Raw genomic sequence first — 19,276 nt, 5'->3', positions numbered from 1 at the left:
ACACGTGATAAAAAAAAGTGAAACATAAACATAGTAATTTTTTTTTTTGGATTTTTTTATTTATAAAAAAATAAATGGAATCTAGTATGAAAGAAATAGCGATAGTAGGAATTCAAGATGATTATACTCGAAATATAATAATTAAATCACTTAAAACAATTCTTCCCAATTTACAAATCTTAGAATTTCCTCGATCTACTGGATCTTCCTTAATATCAAGTTCAAAAATATTATTTTGGTTGGAATATGAAGATATAGAATTTGATCAAGTAATGTCAAATAAACAAACACAAATGATTAATACATATTGTATAAGGAAAGGATTAATTCGTAAAGCAAATTTAAATTATAATATACAAAAATATATAAGCAAAAATCCAAATAGTATCCTAAAAAAATCTACACCTGAAACATGGTTTTTTGAAGTTATACATATAGATTATTTAGATGAAGCATTAGAAGAAATTTTTGAAGTTGTACAAGAATGTAAAGAAAATGATGAAAGGATCGAAGAAGAAAAAGTCAAATTCATTTTAAAACCTAGCTTAGGTAATAAAGGTGCCGAAATTAAGATTTTTTATAGTATCGAACAATTAAGAAATGTTTTTGAAGGAAATAAAACTTTAGATGATAAAGAAGATCATGAAGAAGATGAAGATGAAGAAAAGGAAGTAGAAGTAGAAGAAGCAGAAGTAGAAATAGAAGAAGTAGATGATGATGATGATGAAAGCATGTTTCATATAAGAGAATGGGTTATTCAAAGATATATATCAAATCCACTTTTAATTAATAATAGAAAATTTCATATCCGTTCTTATATTTTGGCAATATCAAATTTACGAGTTTATCTTTATAAAGAAATGTTGGCTCTTTTCGCATTAAATTCATATTCACCCACTGATATTAATAATTCCCTATCACATTTAACAAATACTTGTTTACAAGTTAATGAAAATTCTTTTAAAGAATCAAATCAAGTAAAATTATTTTGGGATTTATCATCAGAAGAAGGAATTAACGTAAATGATTTGGAAATAATTTTTGATCAAATTAAATTAATTTTAAATGATTGTTTTGAATCTGTTTCAAATGAAGTGATTCAATTTATGCCGTTGGAAAATGCTTTTGAATTATTTGGTTTCGATTTTTTGGTCGATCAACATAAAAATGTCTATTTTTTAGAAGCAAATTCCGTAAGTTAATCATAAATATTGATACTTAACTTTTTTTTTATTTATTCTTATTTACTTTTCTTTTTCTTTATTTCAGTTTCCAGATTTTAAACAAACAGGTGATCGTCTATCTCATGTGATTTCATCCCTATTCGAAGGTACCATAAAATTAGCTGTTGCTCCTTTCTTTAAGGATGAAAAGATTAGTAGTGATAATGAAGATTCAAATTTTTGCTTAATATTTAATAAATATAATAAATATAAGAAATAAAATATTTTTCATTTACTTAAAGGACTTAAAATTTTAATATATTAATTCATATAGGACCTATACAAATAATGAATATGTAATAATAATAATAATTGATACATGTATAAGTACGAAGTTTCTTATTGATTATTTATGGTAACAAAGGATCAGTTTCACCAACATCTCTCAATCTAGTTCTTCTTAATTCAATATAAGCACGGGTTTTACTAATCCATTTTCTTAAAATACCTCCTAAAATCACACCAGAAGAAACAGAAGAAGCGATTAAAATTGGCAATGTATCTTGTTGTCTAACTGCAATACCAACAAGTGCCCAAGCAATGGTAGCCGAGAAGACAACATCATGATTTTTATTATAATCATATCCCACAACTCCAAGACATATAATTGCAATAGTGGAAAAAAATACGGTGTTGAGAAAAGGAATTGCTGCCCAAAAATTCAAAATTGTTGCTATCAGAGTCCATGCTGCATAAATTGTAAAAGGATAATGAATAAATAATCGATCCTTAAAATCTTTTGGAGGATAATGTGTTGAAATATTATCGAATGCTTTGAATACATTCATAGAGATCGCTGCGAGAACAAAAGCATCAATAAGAATTCTAATTCTACTATTACCCTACGATTAATAAGACAAATATATTAATATTTTTTCTTTCTTTTTTGTAATAAAATGATCTTAAAAAAAAAAAATGATTCTCACCCAAATTAATAACCAGACAACAGTTAAAATACTTGCAGTAACATAATAAAATTTAACTCCCTCAACAGTTGCAGTTTCAGCAGCTTCAAACCATTGATAAATAATGAAACCAAATAGTAACGCATGAATAAGTCCCCAAATTCCAAAAGTGTAGGTCGCGGGTAAAAGGTAAGTTTCTGGAACTGTCCAATTACCAGAAATAAGAGTGCTATTAGTAACCGGTTCGTCAGGCTTTGAGTCTCCAACATGTACTACGGTATTAGCAGCGATAACTAATATATAGGCAACAACATTAGATATCTTAAGGAAAAGGTTGTAACGAGACATTTTCCCTTTATCTTTATTATCTGGACTTTACAATTTTTTTATTTTTTTAAGAACAAGAGAGGAAATTGTAAATAGTATGGGTGCACATGGGAATTGGGGAACACTATCAATCAATTGATCACCAATCATCTAATCATCTCGTGGCGTAAAACATTACGTATATAATTAACACTCAAATCACATGATCTCTAACTTTTGAGTTAACACAGTCCTACCAAACTGCTGATCATTAATTAATTCAGTTAAAATAAAGTTATTAATAATCGTTAAAATATGCATTTATATTATGTAATCGTCATCTTTTCCCCAATGTATTTATTACATAGTATTTTGTAGTATTTTGATAAAGATATTAAAAATATAACTTGAAATTTTGATTTTTTTTTCTTTTACAAATTAATAATATTTTAAAAAAAAATAAACAGTCGCAACAGTCGCAACACTGTCGCCACGGATTTTGATTCAACAAACTTCTTAATATAGCGGACCTTCGGTCAGTTCGGTGTTGTACCAATTTTATCATATAAAAAAACCTCGTTATACCAAAGATTACTAATGAAATGCTGTATACCGTTTAACAAAGTAAGTCATTAAATATATATAAAAATGACTCTTATAACGAATTTTTTTCATAACGAATTTTTATATTAATATAACAGATATTTTGTGCGACATGCGTTATCCTATACAATTTACTGCAATATACCAAATTTCCCAAGATTTTCTTATAACGAACTTCGTAAAGCGAGTACATTTTTTTTTTAACAAAAAAAGAAACACTTCAAAAGTCACTAAAGATATTCTTAGTAAATAGTATGTCATTTAATAATTAATATATAATTGTTCAATTAAATATCCAATTATATTAATTTCCAGTATCTGTTTAATATAAGGATTAGATTTGATTATATATCAATTATCCATTAAATATCCAACACTATTATAATCATTAAAGTATTAAAGAGCAAAATTTCATTAGACAAATGTATATAAAGACTGAATACTTGTACATGGTAATTTTCATCCCATCTATATACCAAAATGTTATACATTGTAGAACTAGTTAACCTACTATATGTTTAATGCTACTATTGCGTAGAATGCTTGTGTATAGAATTATAAAAATGATCGCCAAATTAAGGATTACTGTTTACGGATTGGAGAATGGCCCCGTGCTGATCATCAATGTCGGTGAGATCATATATTAATTACTGTCTAAATCAAGAAAAACGGTACCTTTACATAATTTCAAAATTTTAAACTCCTTATTGTGTAAAGAACGAAAATGTCAGGTTTGAATGGTGAATCTTCACGTATTTTACAAAACTTTATTGGTGGAGAATATGTTGACTCTATTCAAACTCCGTGCAAGTACATTCCTGTAACTACTCCACATACTGGGGAAGTAATTGCGCAATGTCCAATCTCGACCGCTGAAGATGTTGAAAAAGCTGTTGAGGCTGCCAAGGAAGCCTATAAATCATGGAGGTATTATTATATATATCATATTATTTTAGATGAATTGATTACCTCATTTTTATGTTTTTGTTTTATAGTGCTCGAACAGTCAAAGATCGCGTTCAAACTTTATTCCGTTTTCATAACTTGTTACACACACATATTGACGAATTGGCTGATTTAATTGTATTGGAACATGGAAAAAACAAAGCTGAAGTATATAAATATATCTCATTTTTTAGATCATAATTATTTTAATTGATTTAATACATGATTATTGGGTTTAAAGGCAATCGCGAGTATCGCTAAAGGAGCCGAAACTGTAGAATACGCTACTTCGCTTCCTCAGTTGGTAAGTTTAATGCGTTATTATATTTTAAACTTTTTGTATAATTTATTGGATCGTTAATTCTTTTTTTCTTTTAGATCCAAGGTAAAATATTAGATGTCTCAAAAGGTGTAACTTGCAATGATACTCGTGTGCCTTTAGGTGTTGTTGCATCTATTGTGCCCTTTAACTTTCCAATCATGGTAAATTTTATAATCAAATAATATTTATTTTGTAAGAATTTGTTATTAATACGTTTTTGATTGTAGGTTCCCATGTGGTCTTTACCAATTGCTATCGCTACGGGAAATACATTAATCCTAAAACCATCTGAAAAAGTCCCATTAACTATGTATCGTATTGTTTCGCTCTTGAAAGAAGCAGGTGTACCGGATGGAGTAGTTAACCTTGTTAATGGTACCGTTGATGGTAAGAGTATTCTATTGGATCACTTTCAATTAAGTTAATTTATTACTAAGTTTTTTCATTTTTTTTTCATTAGCTGTAAATGCAATCTGTGATCATCCTGATATCAAGGCAGTTACTTTTGTGGGAACTTCACAAGTGGCTAATCTTGTTATGGAGAGATGTCACAAATTGGGTAAAAGAGTTCTTGCATTAGGTGGAGCTAAAGTAAGTTTGTCGAATATTAATATTTAAATCTTTTCAATTAAAAAAAATATTGACCAGAATAGTTTTTTACAGAATCACCTGATTGCTTCGCCAGATTGTAATGTTGAAACAACTTCAACCGATGTAGTAAATTCGTTCTCTGGATGTGCTGGTAATTATTATTAAACATGATATTTCATAAACAAGTTTTTTAGTTTTTTAAAAATATATAATCAATTATTTTATGAAAAGGTCAACGATGTATGGCAGCATCAGTTCTCTTAATTATTGGATCACAACCCGAATTACTAGAACGTATTACTGACAAAGCTATGGCATTGAAATCAGGATCTAAATCTGGAGAGGTTGGACCTGTTATCGATAAAGCTTCACTTGATAAAATTACTAGTTATATTGAAGCTTCTGAACATGGTGGAGCAAATATTCTTGTTGATGGTCGTTCATGGACTAAAAGCCATACAAAAGGATTTTGGATTGGACCAACTGTTATATTCCATAAAAATAAAGAAGATAAAGCTTTACATGATGAAATCTTTGGTCCTGTTTTAAGTATTTATCAATGTTCTAGTAAGGAAGAGGCAATTGAGATCGAGAATAATAATCCATATGGTAATGCTGCATGTGTCTATACAACAACGGGTGCCACAGCCGAATGGTTTATAAAACGATTTAATGCTGCAATGTGCGGGGTTAATATTGGAGTACCTGTACCTAGGTGAGTTTACCGGAAGACATTAAACTTATTCATTTAAAAGTACATTTAATAATTAAAAATTTTGTAGGGAACCATTTTCATTTGGAGGAATAAATCGTTCTAAATTTGGAAACTTTGTTGATATTACTGGAGACGGTGGTGTTGAGTTTTTCACTTGGAGACGTAAAGTTACTACTCGATGGGGGCAAGAAAATCTTGATCCAAAATTAAAAATGTAAAATAGTGGTTTAATAATTTATTTCAATGAGGACATTTTATATTAAATTATATACAATGACAGAGACAGAATTGTGTATTTTTAATAATAAATTGTAAATTACTATGTATTCCGGTGATGGTATACCGGTATATTATTATATCAACATTTTGAGCAGGCCCAATATACAGTATATGGCAAGTTGTTCCAGACAAAAGTCTTATGATAAATTTTTTTTTTTGGTGATATGTATTGGTATATAAACGGGTTATCATCCGAATAGACTAGATTAGTAAATAATTTTTTTATCATCCTAGATATACTAATTGGTCCGCCAGTTTATAACTGGCGGCCAATTAGTAGCCAGGTGATAATTACAGTTATTAATCTGTGATAGATAAATTATCCCGGTATTATAGTATTTTTAAAGTTAAGTGCATGCCGATCACAATCATAATGTATTTATGACATTAATCCTAAAAACAATATCCAATGTAGAAAAAGAAACTATCAAATTAATCAAAGCTATGATCACATGACATTTGGGCCAAACAAAAATTTTTTCCGATAAAAAGATTATGTCAAAAATTAACCTGCCAGAATTGTGAAATTATATTTAGGGAATCTTTCAGAAATTATTTTACTTAGCAATTTTAAGTATTGACTATTATTAATATATTTATTATGAATTCATTCAGAACCATTTCATTTTATCACAAAATTTAACTTTTTATCGCTACAAAAAATCATTATTATTATTCCTGATTCAGACTAGCAATTAAGTTGTTTTTAATATTTGATTGATTTTAGTATTTGACAACCATTCGATTATATTAATACTAGAATTTGATAAAATGAAAAAAGAATTCAAATATTTATTTGAACTTATAATAGACCTTCCATAATATTTTAGAAAAAAAGCAAGAACAAATACAAACGAGATTATTACTACTAATTGTCACCTATATTCTCATGATCATGTGATGATGTGGGTAACGTATTACTGAAGTTTTTCCGAATCATGCACAAAATATTCAGCTTTTTTGTTCTTCCCTTTCAATTTCAAATTTTTTTTTTTACTTACAATAGTTATAAAAAAAAATGACTTACAAACGAGGTCAAGGTAAAAAAAAGAATACTGGACAAAAAACGTCAGATTATGGCCGCGATACAAACAATAGGAACAACCAGAGAAATAATAATACGAGAGGAGGCGGAAAAGGAAGGGGAGGTGGTAGCAGATATGATAATAAAAGAAATGATACAATTTTACCAGTCCTTCAAGAGTTTCATGTTACGGAAAAGAAAGGCTTTCGTGCAATACCAATTATTCCGACCGAAAAAGAACTTCTTGGACCACGGCCGGAAGACATTCCTGTCAATAATATTGATGGTCCATATGAATCACTCGATGAATATCTTAAAACACATTATGAATTATTAAGAGAAGATTGCCTAAGGCCTCTTCGCGAAGGAATACGGCTTTTTCGAAAGAAAGCTGAAGAAATTCGTACTTTACGAATTTACGAGAAGGTTAATCTTGTGCGCATATCATTTACAAGCATTGGCGTTGTGCATCGTATCAGTTTCACAGTCAAACATAATGAGCGTGTCATATGGTATTGTAAATTATAATATTTGATATCATTTATATGTGATGTATCTCATTAAAACTTTTATTTATCAGGCCTACGAGTAAACGTCTACTTCCCGGGACATTAGTCGTTTTTTCAAAGGATAATTTTGACACTATGAAATTTGGAACTGTTTACAATCGTTCTCTTAGTCTTCTTGAAAGAAATTATGATTTACAGGTTGATGTACTTTTTCGATTTGAGGATATCGAATTTGAATGGTCAGATGGATATGTCATGGTAATATATTCTTTTTATCGTTAATGGGTTTCTTTCTTTCTCTTTTTGCTCTTTTTGTTCATAAATAAACTATTTATTTGTTATTTAGGTTGAGACAACTTCGTCATATTTTGAAGGTATTTAAAATACTCAGATATTGTATTATATTAATGAGATATCCTTTGTAGCTTACAAATTGAACCAAATTTTATATGTAGCTTACAAACATGTCTTAAATGTTCTTCAGGAACTGGATCCTGATACATTACCTTTTAAGGAGCATATTGTTGAACTTAATAAAGAAATCGACATTCCGGAATACTTAAAAATACGACAACCAACCTATAAATTTGAAACTGATGACACTGTGTGTGAAAAAACGGTAATTTTAATTATATATGATTTTATGTTTTACTGCAATGTATATGTGCGTTTACGATATGCTATTTATAGTTTGATATTAGTGGAGTATGGCCAGCAGTCGAAAACATATTTCCTACTTTACATACTTCTCAATATGATGCATTGAAAAGGATGTTGACATGTCGTTTAGCTTTAATTCAAGGTCCTCCAGGTACAGGGAAAACTTATGTGGGTCTTAAAGCAGTTAAGATGTTAATAGATAATCTGCCGTATAAGATTGTTGTTGCATGCCAGACAAACCATGCTTTAGACCAATTCCTTGAAGGTTTGTGATTATTGTATTAAAAAAAATTTTATCTTTTAATAATTATCGATTTCTAAATAATTGTAACTTCGAATCTTTATCTAAATAATTTAGGTATCCAAAAATTTGAGGATCAAATTGTCAGATTGGGTTCAAGATCTAAATCTGACACAATTAAAATGCTTACATTATATAATAAACGACAGGATATAAAATCATCCGATCGTCCGTTTAAAAATAGTGAGATCAATGGTTTATTTAAACAAAAAGAACAAATCACGCGTGAGATGATTGCATTATGTGAAGAGATAGAGAATCCATTTCTTGAATTGGAATACATCAAGGAGAAGGGATACCTCAGTACAGAACAAATTTCAAACCTTATGCAAGATGATTGGTTTTGTTCGTCTAGTACCAATGATAATGGCGAAAGGGACTATATTCAAGAATGGTTAGAACCCTCTATAACTGCTGCAACTTCAAGACAAAACGATATTGACTTTCAAATAAACCAATTAATCTTACAAGATGGCGGGAATCAAATAGAAGATGAGGATGAAGTTGACGAAGAAGATATCAAGGATGCTGAGGCAGATTTTCATGGAAATGATGATAATCAATTTATGAGTGATGTACCATTTGTAAATTTAAGGAGTGAAAAATGCATACGGTCGGATACCTATGTAGATGAAGATACAATAGATAAATATAGTAAATGGGATGATTTATGGGAAGTACCTGATGAAGTCCGCGCAGCGCTTCATAATCGCTGGCGTCGTGAAAAATTAAATGAAACTTGCGATAAGCTTAAAGCGCGCTGTCGTAGATATTCAGAATTGTGCGATAAAATAAAAGCTGAAAGAACTCGTGAAGACTTATTTATTCTTAAGCAGGCTCGCATTATTGGAATGACCACTACAGCCGCAGTAAGTAGTTATAATAATATATTACAAAAAGACAATGAAATATGATTATTCGAGTCATTTATTTTTAATTTAAACTTTTAGGCCAAATATCATAAGTTATTAATGAATTTAGGACCAAAAATCATGATTATCGAAGAAGCTGCTGAGACTTTGGAAGCGCATATCGTGACTGCTCTTACACCTGAGACTCAACATTTGATACTTATAGGGTAATTAATTTTATAATATGACTCAAATTTATAATATTTAATGCGTTTATCTTACCAATAATTTAATATAGTGATCATGAACAACTTCGACCGAATATATCTGTACACGAACTTGCTGAAAAAAATGTAATATTTCTTTCTTTTTTTTTTTAGTAAAAATTAAATTTCGAAATTAAATATTTTTACTTTTATATTTCGAATTTACAGAAATTGAATGTTTCATTATTTGAACGATTGAGAAATTTGGAATTGCCGTTTTCTCTACTTAGAGAACAACGTCGTATGCGACCTGAAATCAGGAAATTGCTCACACCAATCTATCACGATGCTCTTTCAGATCATGAAGAAGTAAACCATTATCCTGATGTTCCAGGCCTTACCGATAATCTTTTTTTTTTTGATCACCAAGAAAGTGAGAAACTCGAAAGAGACACAATGAGTAGAACCAATACATTTGAGGCACGTATGTGTGCTAAACTTGCTAATTATCTTGTGATGGGTGGGATGGAAGAAAGTCGCATGTAAGTCTTCAAGAATCGAGAGTCAGATAACGACCTCTAATAAAGGATTCTGTTTAACGTACTTTCTTTTTTAATAGCACCATTTTAAGCATGTACTCTGGGCAAAGAAAAGAAATTTATAAATATTTAAGAGAAGAATCCCGTAAAACACCAGTACTTAAACAGATCCGTGTAAGCTCAGTGGATGGCTTCCAAGGAGAGGAAAATGACATAATTATATTGTCTTTGGTAAGAAGTGATGAGTCAAATCGGGGTATAGGTTTCTTGAGTATATCCAACAGAGGTAATATTTAATCTTTTTTTTTTTAAAAAAAAAAGAATTAGTAGATTTTAACTTATATACTCTTCTTTGAAATAGTGTGTGTTGCTTTATCACGAGCAAAGCATGGATTATACATTTTTGGCAATGCATCTCAATTAAGATACCGATCTACTTTATGGAGAGAGGTTTTAAGTATATTAGAAAAATCGAAGAAGTGCGATCAATTTATTAATCTATATTGTCAAAAACACCCAGAAAAGGAAACACAAGTTTTTACTTTTGCAGATTTTCCACTTGAAGGAGGATGTTCGAGAAACTGCGAAGAAAAAATGGATTGTGGTCATGTGAGTAATCAATCGTTAAATTAGGAATTTATGTTATTAAATTACTAAAAAATTTCTTTTGTTGTGATATATAAGATTTGTCAAAGTATATGCCATTTATCTTCACACGATAAAATTTTTTGTCCGGTATATTTTTTATGCATCTTGATTTTAATGTTATTAAATAGCAATTTAATTAGTATATAATTAAATCTTTTTTTAAATTATATAGGAAAATTGCATACGTACCCTTCCTTGTGGGCATCCATGCAATAAAGAATGTAATAAAAAATGTGGCAAATGTGTAGAAACGATTATAATGTGCCCTCCATGTGGACATTCTGAAGTAGTACTTTGTCCTGATGTAGATAATTTTAGATGTAAGGAGAGATGCTCTAAAAAATTAAAATGCGGACATCAGGTTTGTGAATATTTATAGTTGTTTTATTACCGTCTAGAATTATTGTTTAAGCCATTTATTTATTTTAGTGTCGAGAGGAATGTTCTTCACCTTGGTGTACAGCGATGTGCCTTACTCAAACTGAGGTCAAATATCCTGGATGTGGTCATATTGATCTCTGCTTATGTCATGATATTAGGAACAAATTACAAGATGGTTGTCCTTTTTGTCGTTAAGAGAGGTGGTAATTTCATATATAATTATTTATTTATGTATATATGATTCTTATTTTTTTTCTGTATCAAAGATTTTCAGTTGTATTAAAACAAGGATTTGTTTATTGTAACGTGATATTATAATAAAATTATAGAGCTTGTTTCAATGATTTAATCAAATATCGCTTGTTTTTTATTTAAAAATACAGTGTAAAATAATTGCATATTTTATCTTAATATATCTGATTATCTGCAACTTGTATCTTATCAGATACCTTAAGTTATTGGTCAATTCAAGAAAAAACCATCTCTTTCTAGTATTATCTTTACAAATCTTTTATCAACTTTTTAACTTTTTATAATAAATTAAAAAAATATTACTTCAGGTATAATTTCAAATGGCTAATATTTAATATTTATAAACTTTTTATATAATTTTAAACTGTGGCAATTGAAAATACATTAATAAATTTTTCGGAAATAAATATACCCGTATATTTCTAAGATCGGCATAGTTAGCATTAGTCAAGATTTTCTAACGTTTTTAAGTATCACTCAAAGCGACATCATTGGTTGGATCACGATGCAACTAGCGACTAATTTGTTCGCCGCCAGGGGTACAGTCAGTCTTTGATTGATTGCTGCGCCACATCATTGGCGTAACCCTGTCACACATTACAGCAGTGATGTACTTTTTGAAGATTGGAAGCATAACTGATCTTCTAATAAAACCATTTGACTACCAACCAAATTTTTATACTATTGGACACATCACTGCATTTACAGGGATGAATTAGCATATATATAATACATAAACCTTAATATCTTGTAAAAAATTATACATACATATATGCAAAAAAATTTAAGGAAAAGAATAAACTAAAAATTAAATATTTGTTATTGTAAAAAAGAAGTTTCACTTTATTTCATGTTTTTTTTGCATAATTAAAGACCAAATAATTTGGTTGTAAAAACACTATTACATATTCTAAAAAGTTCGCTTCATCAAATATTTATGATAGTGCCATTCTTGAATATTTACGCTTGCAATAAAAGATCCACTTGCATCACTAAATAATGCTAAAAGGAATTTTGTTTATAATAAAAACTTTAGTTATTGAATAATACTTTTCTAGTTTTATATTTTTGCCTTTTATTTCTAAATAAAATTATTACTTCCATATTCTCTTCTATTTTTTACACACAATCTTAGTAAAATATATGTGGATATTTTTTGCAATGTTCTCGAAAAATACAAGGTTTATGTTAAACAAATTTTATAAATTCGGTAAAATGTTTATTTCCGGAATTTTTGGCCATTTTGAGTCTTGATCTTTGACAGCAAATGGTACGAATGATCTTTTAACTATAATAATGCTTGCGCCAAAGTTTGGTGGTTTCACAATACACGAGCTAATCTGGCAATAATAAACCAACGTTGTAAATTGATTTTTTTATTCGAAACAAGACCGAAATCTAAGCGTTTGGGTGATAGATTCACCTTATTTAAAGTGTTTCTGTCTACCACAAACCCAACTGCCTCTTTATTATTTAATATATTGTTTTTAAAAATATTCCCAACCTACTCTTGTCCAATCTTTAACATATCTGGTGAATAATTGATATGGAATACCATAGTACGGGCAGCCCAACCGCAAGGTTGGGCGGCTCCGTACCAAATCCTACCGATTTATCTCGTCGGTTATTGTCAACACAACAAGCACAAGATGCAGCGGAATCCACAAGTGACGATGGTGTTACTACTCCAACACCGCGATCTCGCTTAAATAGCGCGACTCGTTTTGATATCTCTCCTGGGACCCCTTTTTGGGGTTCCTTTTCACCTGCTCCCAGGTCTCCTGTGCTTATTCAGTGTTGTTGTAGGAGAGAAGATTGTCAGAACCTATTAGCATTTCTTAGTAGTACTCGTTCAATGGAAGACGAGTTGAGGTTGGCTGCTGGTGAGATTCTCTTTATCGTAATTCTAGAAAACTTAATATTTGACACTGTAATGATTGATAAATTAAGAATTAAAATTAAAATACACATTTTATATTTTACAGAGGTTGGACAAGCACTTTTGCAGAAACATGAGATGTATCAAAAAGAAATGGAAACATTCCGATCAGCACTTGAACATCAGGTACTAAATTATGATTTTGAGCGTAAATAAATATATTAAGTATGGACATTGATGTCTCACGATTTCGCTCATTACAGTGTGCGCGTTCAGAACAGAAAGTACAAGAATTAGATGAATTAGTACGCGAACTTGAAGATACACAAAGAGTACTAATAAGAGAAAGAGATGATGCGCAAAGACAAAGAAATTTATTAGAAGAGGTAAAAAATTCTTTACAATTAATACGTTTGAGTATGTATGTTCAAAAAAAAAAACTGTTTTTTTAGAAAAATGATGCACTCGTAACCGCACTTGATAAAGCCGACTCAATGCTTAGAGACCTCGACACAGAGTTGAAAGCACGTGATAATGAAATTAAAAGATTAATGGCTAATAATATCAAAGGAGAGAAGAGTGAAGAAAGAGAAGAAATGTTAAGGAGGCAGCTGGAAGATTTACAGCAAGAATTGAATGTTTCTCGAAAATCGGAAATGGCTGCTGAGATGAGAGTAAAAAAGTTAAGCGATAAATTTGGTAAGCTTATCTTATTATTCTTGCATCTTTATTTAATATTAATATTTTTTAATTTGTAGATCAACTTTATAATGCACATGAAAAATTGAAAAATGAACAAATTGAAACAGAAAAGTCAAAACAGAAACTGGAGGCAGTGGCTATGCTTCGTGAATCTAATGAAAGAAACTTTAAAGTAATAATATTATTTTTTATATCAAATCTTCAGATAATTTTTTTTTACTAACATATTTTTTCGCATAGTTGTCTTCTTCAAATAATGAAGCAAATAATCATCTTATCGCATTAATTAAAGAACTCTCGTCAGCAAATAATAAATTAAAATCCGAGATATCTGAGTATCGGGAACTTCTTTCAGAATCTAGAAATGAACTTAGCACCTTACAAAATCGCGTTGAGGATATCGAAACTGCAAGTACAACTGGTTATGCTTATCCCGCCAGTTATGCAAGTTCTGTTGCATTCGCTTCTCCTTTTAAACCAAATTTTCCTCCACATGTGTTGGATGAAATGGGGACGGGAGGTATGGCTGGTGAAAACTTACCTAATGTTAATGTTGAAGTTGAAGAATGTGGTGAAGGTTCAACTACTCCATCTGGATCTGCTGCTAAACCGATTCATCCTCGTGTGTCTCCTATGTCATCTCCATTCGGTCCTGCTTCTTATAATACATTCAACAGCTTGGGTGTAGATCCTTCGGTGCATTCACCTGCTGGTTCTATTGTATCGACTTCAGCATTGTCTAGCTCCAATCCATTACATCATCATCACCATTATCATCATTATCATCACTATACAAATGAAAATGTGGATATAGTACGAGGAAGTGTATTCGGAGAACTTGAAAAATATCTTATGAAAAAGACAAAACATAAGAAGTCTGGACGCAGCAGTATAAAGGGTAAAAAGGTATTTGTTGAAATTGGTGAAGAGGATGAAGAACAACGAGATACTATTGAAAAGAAACGCGAAATAATCGATAATGGAAATTCCGACTCCGATATAACATATAGTGACGATAGTAACGAAGAAAGAGATCTCGAGGTTTGTTTAATTTTAATTTATTTTAGCTGCTTAATGGAGTGAATTTTATTATCTAAGCATATTTTGTGGCAATTGGTGGTTTGATATTTTTTTTTTTCTAATGGTCATTTGAACTTTTTGGAAAAAATGTCATCTATTTCAAACCAACTATTGACCAAAATAGATGCTTTATATAAGTTTACCATTGGTATTTATTCCTCATCTAGATGTTCTATTTTTGGCACCTATTGAAAATTAGGGAGACGATAGAGTTTCAGATAAATTGAAGAAAAAGAAATCCAAATCAAAATTTATCAAAGGTCAAGGAAAAAAAAAGGCGCGAGCATTTTCTTCACCAGATCAAAACATTTCAAATCAGAAGCAAAATGTTTCCTTATTATCTGCCAGTCTCAAGAGATCAGCTGTCGAAAATTCTAAAGATGAAATCAAAGGTGAAAAATCACTACCAAAGAAACCTTTGAGTGCTATTAAAAGGAAAGATTCTCAACATCGCGCTTCAGCTCCAGCACCCTTAAATTTTCCTTCAAAACAAGGAAGTTCCGGTTTAAAACAACACAAACCCTCACAACCTTCACCATTGGCTGTTAATCGACAAACAACTTCACAACAATCACCTGCCATAAATCCAAAATCAAAAGCTATTTCAACAAAACCATCAATACCTGCTTTCAAAAATCCAAAATTTGCAACTTTAGGTCCTAAGGAGCGCAAACAAATGATGGAAATGTGGCGTGCTGGTGTTGCAAAAGAGCAAGCCAGTAATAGAGATGGTGATAATTATGGAGAGAGTGAAACTTCGGCCAAAGAAAAAAATAATATTAATATTGAAACTGTTAAGGGTAAGAGTCGAATGGATTCAACTAATTCACCTATTAAAGAATTTGTGGAAGAAGTATTGGTTGATGAGGCTAATTTTTCGGCTGCCGAAGCAGCTGCTTTAGCTAACGAAGTTGAGCATAGTTTGACAACTTCAGCAAAATCTAACCATTCTCGTCATGCTTCGACAACAACACGACGTACTTCACTTCATATACCTTCAATAACGGTTCAAAGTCCTAATGAAGCTTTTGACTCTAAAAACAATCTTCACTCTCCTGAATCTCCTCAACAACAAAATCCATATCAATCACTTTTTAATATTGGTTGCTCTATTATGGATCGTCTCAAAGGGACTGATCTTTTAGCATTAAATCGTCGGTTGAAGAGAACTTTTGATATATTAGAATTAAGTAGTTTAAGTAATAATTTAATTGAAAACATTTTAGCAGATGTTGAAATTATTAGGGAGCGGTTTCGATGGGTTGAAGATTTGCGAAAAAATGATGAAATAAAAACAGATGAAAAAGATATTTCCAGGAATTATGAATCCAATGATAATTATGATAATTTGAGTCAAAAAGACCCATTTGCATTTTCTCCAGAGAACTTTTTACCGTTGACCCATTTTATGCAAGACCTTTTAACTGAAATATGCAAATTGCGTATTATGATTAATGAAGTTCAAGTTGAATACTTTCAAAAAGTTGAGGCGAGTCGGCGAAAGGCTGAAGAAGAATTCGATAAGAGTATATTAAGCGGAAAAGATGAAGAAGAAATAATGGAGAGAAGAGAAAGAGGAAGGTATAGTCAAAGTAGCGATGGTGGAATCGGCGCTTACTTTAGTCGAGTATTTGGTGGTGTAAAAGAAATCCAGTCTCCGCCTACTTCTGCTCGTCATCATAGCCGAAGATTATCTGTAGATTTTTCACATGACCGTGACGTATCTGTTGGCAGTATTGATACCTTTGCAGAGGATTCATACTTTGCAGATCGAAATTTAGAATCCTATACTAATGCATCAACAAAGCGAAGGGACAATCCTGAGACAGTCGGTTCAATGATAAGAAGAAATGTTGTGTCTTTTTTTGGAAGAGGTGGTGGTGGGAACAATACTATTCTAGGGAAGAAGAATGCAGCAGAGGAGAAAGTTGGGAAATTAGTGGGTGGCGCAAATGGGAAGAAGAAATTTGGGACACTGACTGGTCTTAATGTTAGTACAGAACCTTTTCGACATCAACAGCGACTAACTAGTAATGAAAATGTATTAATATCAGTATCTGGTAATTGCTGTAATAATGGTAATGAAAGGAGTTTGTTGGCAGATATATCAACAACATCACCTATAAGATCTCCATCTTCAACAACTATACAATATATTGGTTCTGATGGATCACCTACAACTCCACAGCCTATATCTCCACCACCACCATTAACAATTATAACACCAAGACAGACAAGATCATCAACAAGTAATAGCAATTTAGAAAATCGTTTACGACAGCATTTATCTTCTACTACTCCTAAAAATACTGTAAGAATAAGGGATGATATAAACACTTCTAATAGAGAAATGGAAACCAATGAATGGAATATTGTAACAATACTGGATAAAATATTTGGTGGTAAATAGGGTTTTAAAAAAAAAAATATGGTAAGGTTTTAATTAAGAAAAATGGTAGATAAAAAAAAATGACTTTATATGATTATTTGAATATAAATATTTATTTTTTTTTATTTGATAAATTATTTTACTTTGTTAGAATGGAATTATATATATATTTGAAAAATATTTTATATATGAAGATTACTTGTATTATTTACTAAAATAACTAAATTACTATATTTACTATGTATATAGAATCAATTTATTTCATTTTTTTTAAGGACTTTAATTTAAATATACTAAAATTCTTATACAATTAAAATAAATATTTATTTGAAAAAGCATAAATAAATTATATATATAAATAAAATTAGAATTAAATATTAAGGTAAAATTTAATAATATTTACATATACTTATAAGATATTATTGGAATTGTAAATTTTATTTTATAATTTAAGTGTAAAGTATAGTCAAACCAATATAATTGGAAATTTATTTTGTAATAACTTAATAATATTATATATCCTTTACTATTTGTTAAATAAAATGTATACTATTTGCTAACAGAATTCCATCTACTTCTAAAATAGGTCATCTCAAGTCTAAGGTAAAGTTTATATAGAACCCTGAAAATTACATATATAGGTTGTTTCAAAATTTAAAAATTTACTATGATCTTTATTTAGATTAAGCTGAAAATTTACTAATAATATTACCCAGTTTACTAGTAACCTTAAATCTTTCTTATAAGTGTTACCCAAAATAAAAATAACCTGTTTTGGTTTTTATAACCTGAATTTATTATCAATTATTATAGAAATTAACCAAATATTTTTAAAGATTTAGTCTAAGATTTGCTTTAACAATTTCTAGAAATAACTTTTTTGTGGCTATTAGGTTTGATTAATCTTTCAAATTTAGCTGAATTATTAAACACATATATATTCTTGATATTTATCTTCAAATAATTCCTTACATGCAACATTTTTGATAGGTTTAAAAAAACTTTAATATTTTTCTGTTCTATATATGTATTGTAGTCATAAATGTCAGGATAATCACATGATCAAAGGAATAATTAACTGAAAAATAAATAATATATTGAATAGAACACAGATAAACATTTAGCCAAAGAAAGAATATTTAATTAGAATAACTAAAGAATATAATAAATTATAATTACATGTATCTATTTATAGTTATATATAGTTATTTATATTTAGATTAGTTATATTTATAGCTTAATTATAATTAGTTTAGTTACTTAAAGATAAAAAATAATAGAAGAAAAGAAAGAAGAAAGAAAGATGAATAAGAATATTTTCTTATTTTTCTTATTTGTAATCTTTAGTAAAATATAAATTGTTATAAATATAGGTGGAATTTGATAGGAATTCTGCAGTCAATTAATTTTGGCTCAATAAAATAAAATATTAATTTATTAAAAGGTATTGCTAAATCTCACCGGTGGTGATTTTCACTGTTATTAATGTTGGCAGAAATTATGATTTAGCCAGAATTATAAAAAATTTTTTTGCAAATTTTTACTGAGAAAAAAAATTAAATGTAAGTAGTTTTTTTAAATATTGAACATGTTTTACTTAATAAAAAAACTTAATTTATTTGATCAAAGTAAGGAAATTACACTTAGAGCTCCGAATTTGACCCAACGGATCAGGTGACCCGACGGGTTGACCCGAAAAATTCAGGTCGGATAGTAGATTTAATGACCCAATCTCAGGTCAGATCAGTCACAGTCAGGTACCCGACCTGACCCATTGACATGACATATTTTGGTCAAAAATAAGATGTTTCAGCATTTTATATATATATAAAATGCCAAACTGACCTGAACCTGACGTTTTTTCATTAAAAATAATTACAAAAACGTCTTTTTTTATTAAAAATGTCAGGTTCGATTAAAGAAACAAAAAAAATGTTTTTTTATTAAAAAACGTCGAACCTGACGT

General features: G+C 29.8%; 5 protein-coding genes across 5 annotated transcripts; 4 read left to right on the top strand and 1 right to left on the bottom strand.

The window, feature by feature from the left end:
* Positions 1 to 74: 74 nt before the first annotated feature.
* Positions 75 to 1,470, top strand: OCT59_022849 (uncharacterized protein; the record flags this gene model as incomplete). The annotated part of the gene is made up of 2 exons (XM_025309625.2): positions 75 to 1,193; positions 1,270 to 1,470. The coding sequence occupies 2 exons, from the start codon at positions 75 to 77 to the stop codon at positions 1,441 to 1,443; spliced, it is 1,293 nt and encodes a 430-aa protein (XP_025167146.2). The 3' UTR covers positions 1,444 to 1,470.
* On the bottom strand, positions 1,434 to 2,606 carry OCT59_022848 (uncharacterized protein). Its single transcript, XM_025322097.2, has 2 exons — positions 2,150 to 2,606; positions 1,434 to 2,065 (listed from the first exon to the last, which is right to left on the bottom strand). Exons 1-2 carry the CDS (start codon positions 2,474 to 2,476, stop codon positions 1,574 to 1,576), a joined length of 819 nt encoding a protein of 272 aa, XP_025167145.1. The 5' UTR covers positions 2,477 to 2,606; the 3' UTR covers positions 1,434 to 1,573.
* A 1,155-nt stretch (positions 2,607 to 3,761) lies between these two features.
* On the top strand, positions 3,762 to 6,024 carry OCT59_022847 (uncharacterized protein; the record flags this gene model as incomplete). Its single annotated transcript, XM_025322096.2, has 9 exons — positions 3,762 to 3,964; positions 4,033 to 4,150; positions 4,224 to 4,286; positions 4,361 to 4,465; positions 4,532 to 4,691; positions 4,765 to 4,895; positions 4,968 to 5,046; positions 5,127 to 5,610; positions 5,678 to 6,024. The coding sequence occupies 9 exons, from the start codon at positions 3,762 to 3,764 to the stop codon at positions 5,826 to 5,828; spliced, it is 1,494 nt and encodes a 497-aa protein (XP_025167144.1). The 3' UTR covers positions 5,829 to 6,024.
* An 833-nt stretch (positions 6,025 to 6,857) lies between these two features.
* OCT59_022846 (uncharacterized protein) lies at positions 6,858 to 11,359 on the top strand. The gene is made up of 14 exons (XM_025322095.2): positions 6,858 to 7,425; positions 7,494 to 7,680; positions 7,769 to 7,796; positions 7,878 to 8,041; positions 8,113 to 8,347; positions 8,441 to 9,252; positions 9,334 to 9,461; positions 9,533 to 9,587; positions 9,669 to 9,982; positions 10,060 to 10,265; positions 10,341 to 10,588; positions 10,664 to 10,714; positions 10,800 to 10,988; positions 11,057 to 11,359. The coding sequence occupies exons 1-14, from the start codon at positions 6,908 to 6,910 to the stop codon at positions 11,201 to 11,203; spliced, it is 3,282 nt and encodes a 1,093-aa protein (XP_025167143.1). The 5' UTR covers positions 6,858 to 6,907; the 3' UTR covers positions 11,204 to 11,359.
* Positions 11,360 to 12,634: 1,275 nt separating this feature from the next.
* On the top strand, positions 12,635 to 17,694 carry OCT59_022845 (uncharacterized protein). The gene is made up of 7 exons (XM_066150398.1): positions 12,635 to 13,143; positions 13,246 to 13,325; positions 13,403 to 13,525; positions 13,592 to 13,838; positions 13,898 to 14,013; positions 14,082 to 14,882; positions 15,121 to 17,694. The coding sequence occupies exons 1-7, from the start codon at positions 12,807 to 12,809 to the stop codon at positions 17,329 to 17,331; spliced, it is 3,915 nt and encodes a 1,304-aa protein (XP_066006438.1). The 5' UTR covers positions 12,635 to 12,806; the 3' UTR covers positions 17,332 to 17,694.
* Positions 17,695 to 19,276: the final 1,582 nt, after the last annotated feature.

This window comes from Rhizophagus irregularis, chromosome 32 (assembly GCF_026210795.1).
Source record: "Rhizophagus irregularis chromosome 32, complete sequence".
In the NCBI taxonomy this organism is placed as follows: Eukaryota; Fungi; Glomeromycota; class Glomeromycetes; order Glomerales; family Glomeraceae; genus Rhizophagus; species Rhizophagus irregularis.
The sequence above is the reverse complement of the archived record's forward strand: the minus strand, read 5'-3'. Positions and strand labels throughout refer to the sequence as shown.

Coding starts and splice junctions, on each gene's coding strand:
- OCT59_022848 (XM_025322097.2), bottom strand. CDS start 2,476: ATGTCTCGTTACAACCTTTTCCTTAAGATATCTAATGTTGTTGCCTAT. Junction 2,066..2,149: donor TTGTCTGGTTATTAATTTGG/GTGAGAATCATT, acceptor TATTAATCGTAG/GGTAATAGTAGAATTAGAAT.
- OCT59_022846 (XM_025322095.2), top strand. CDS start 6,908: ATGACTTACAAACGAGGTCAAGGTAAAAAAAAGAATACTGGACAAAAA. Junction 9,253..9,333: donor GAATGACCACTACAGCCGCA/GTAAGTAGTTAT, acceptor TTAAACTTTTAG/GCCAAATATCATAAGTTATT. Junction 9,983..10,059: donor GGGATGGAAGAAAGTCGCAT/GTAAGTCTTCAA, acceptor CTTTTTTAATAG/CACCATTTTAAGCATGTACT.
- OCT59_022845 (XM_066150398.1), top strand. CDS start 12,807: ATGGAATACCATAGTACGGGCAGCCCAACCGCAAGGTTGGGCGGCTCC. Junction 13,839..13,897: donor AAAGTTAAGCGATAAATTTG/GTAAGCTTATCT, acceptor TTTAATTTGTAG/ATCAACTTTATAATGCACAT. Junction 14,014..14,081: donor CTAATGAAAGAAACTTTAAA/GTAATAATATTA, acceptor TTTTTCGCATAG/TTGTCTTCTTCAAATAATGA.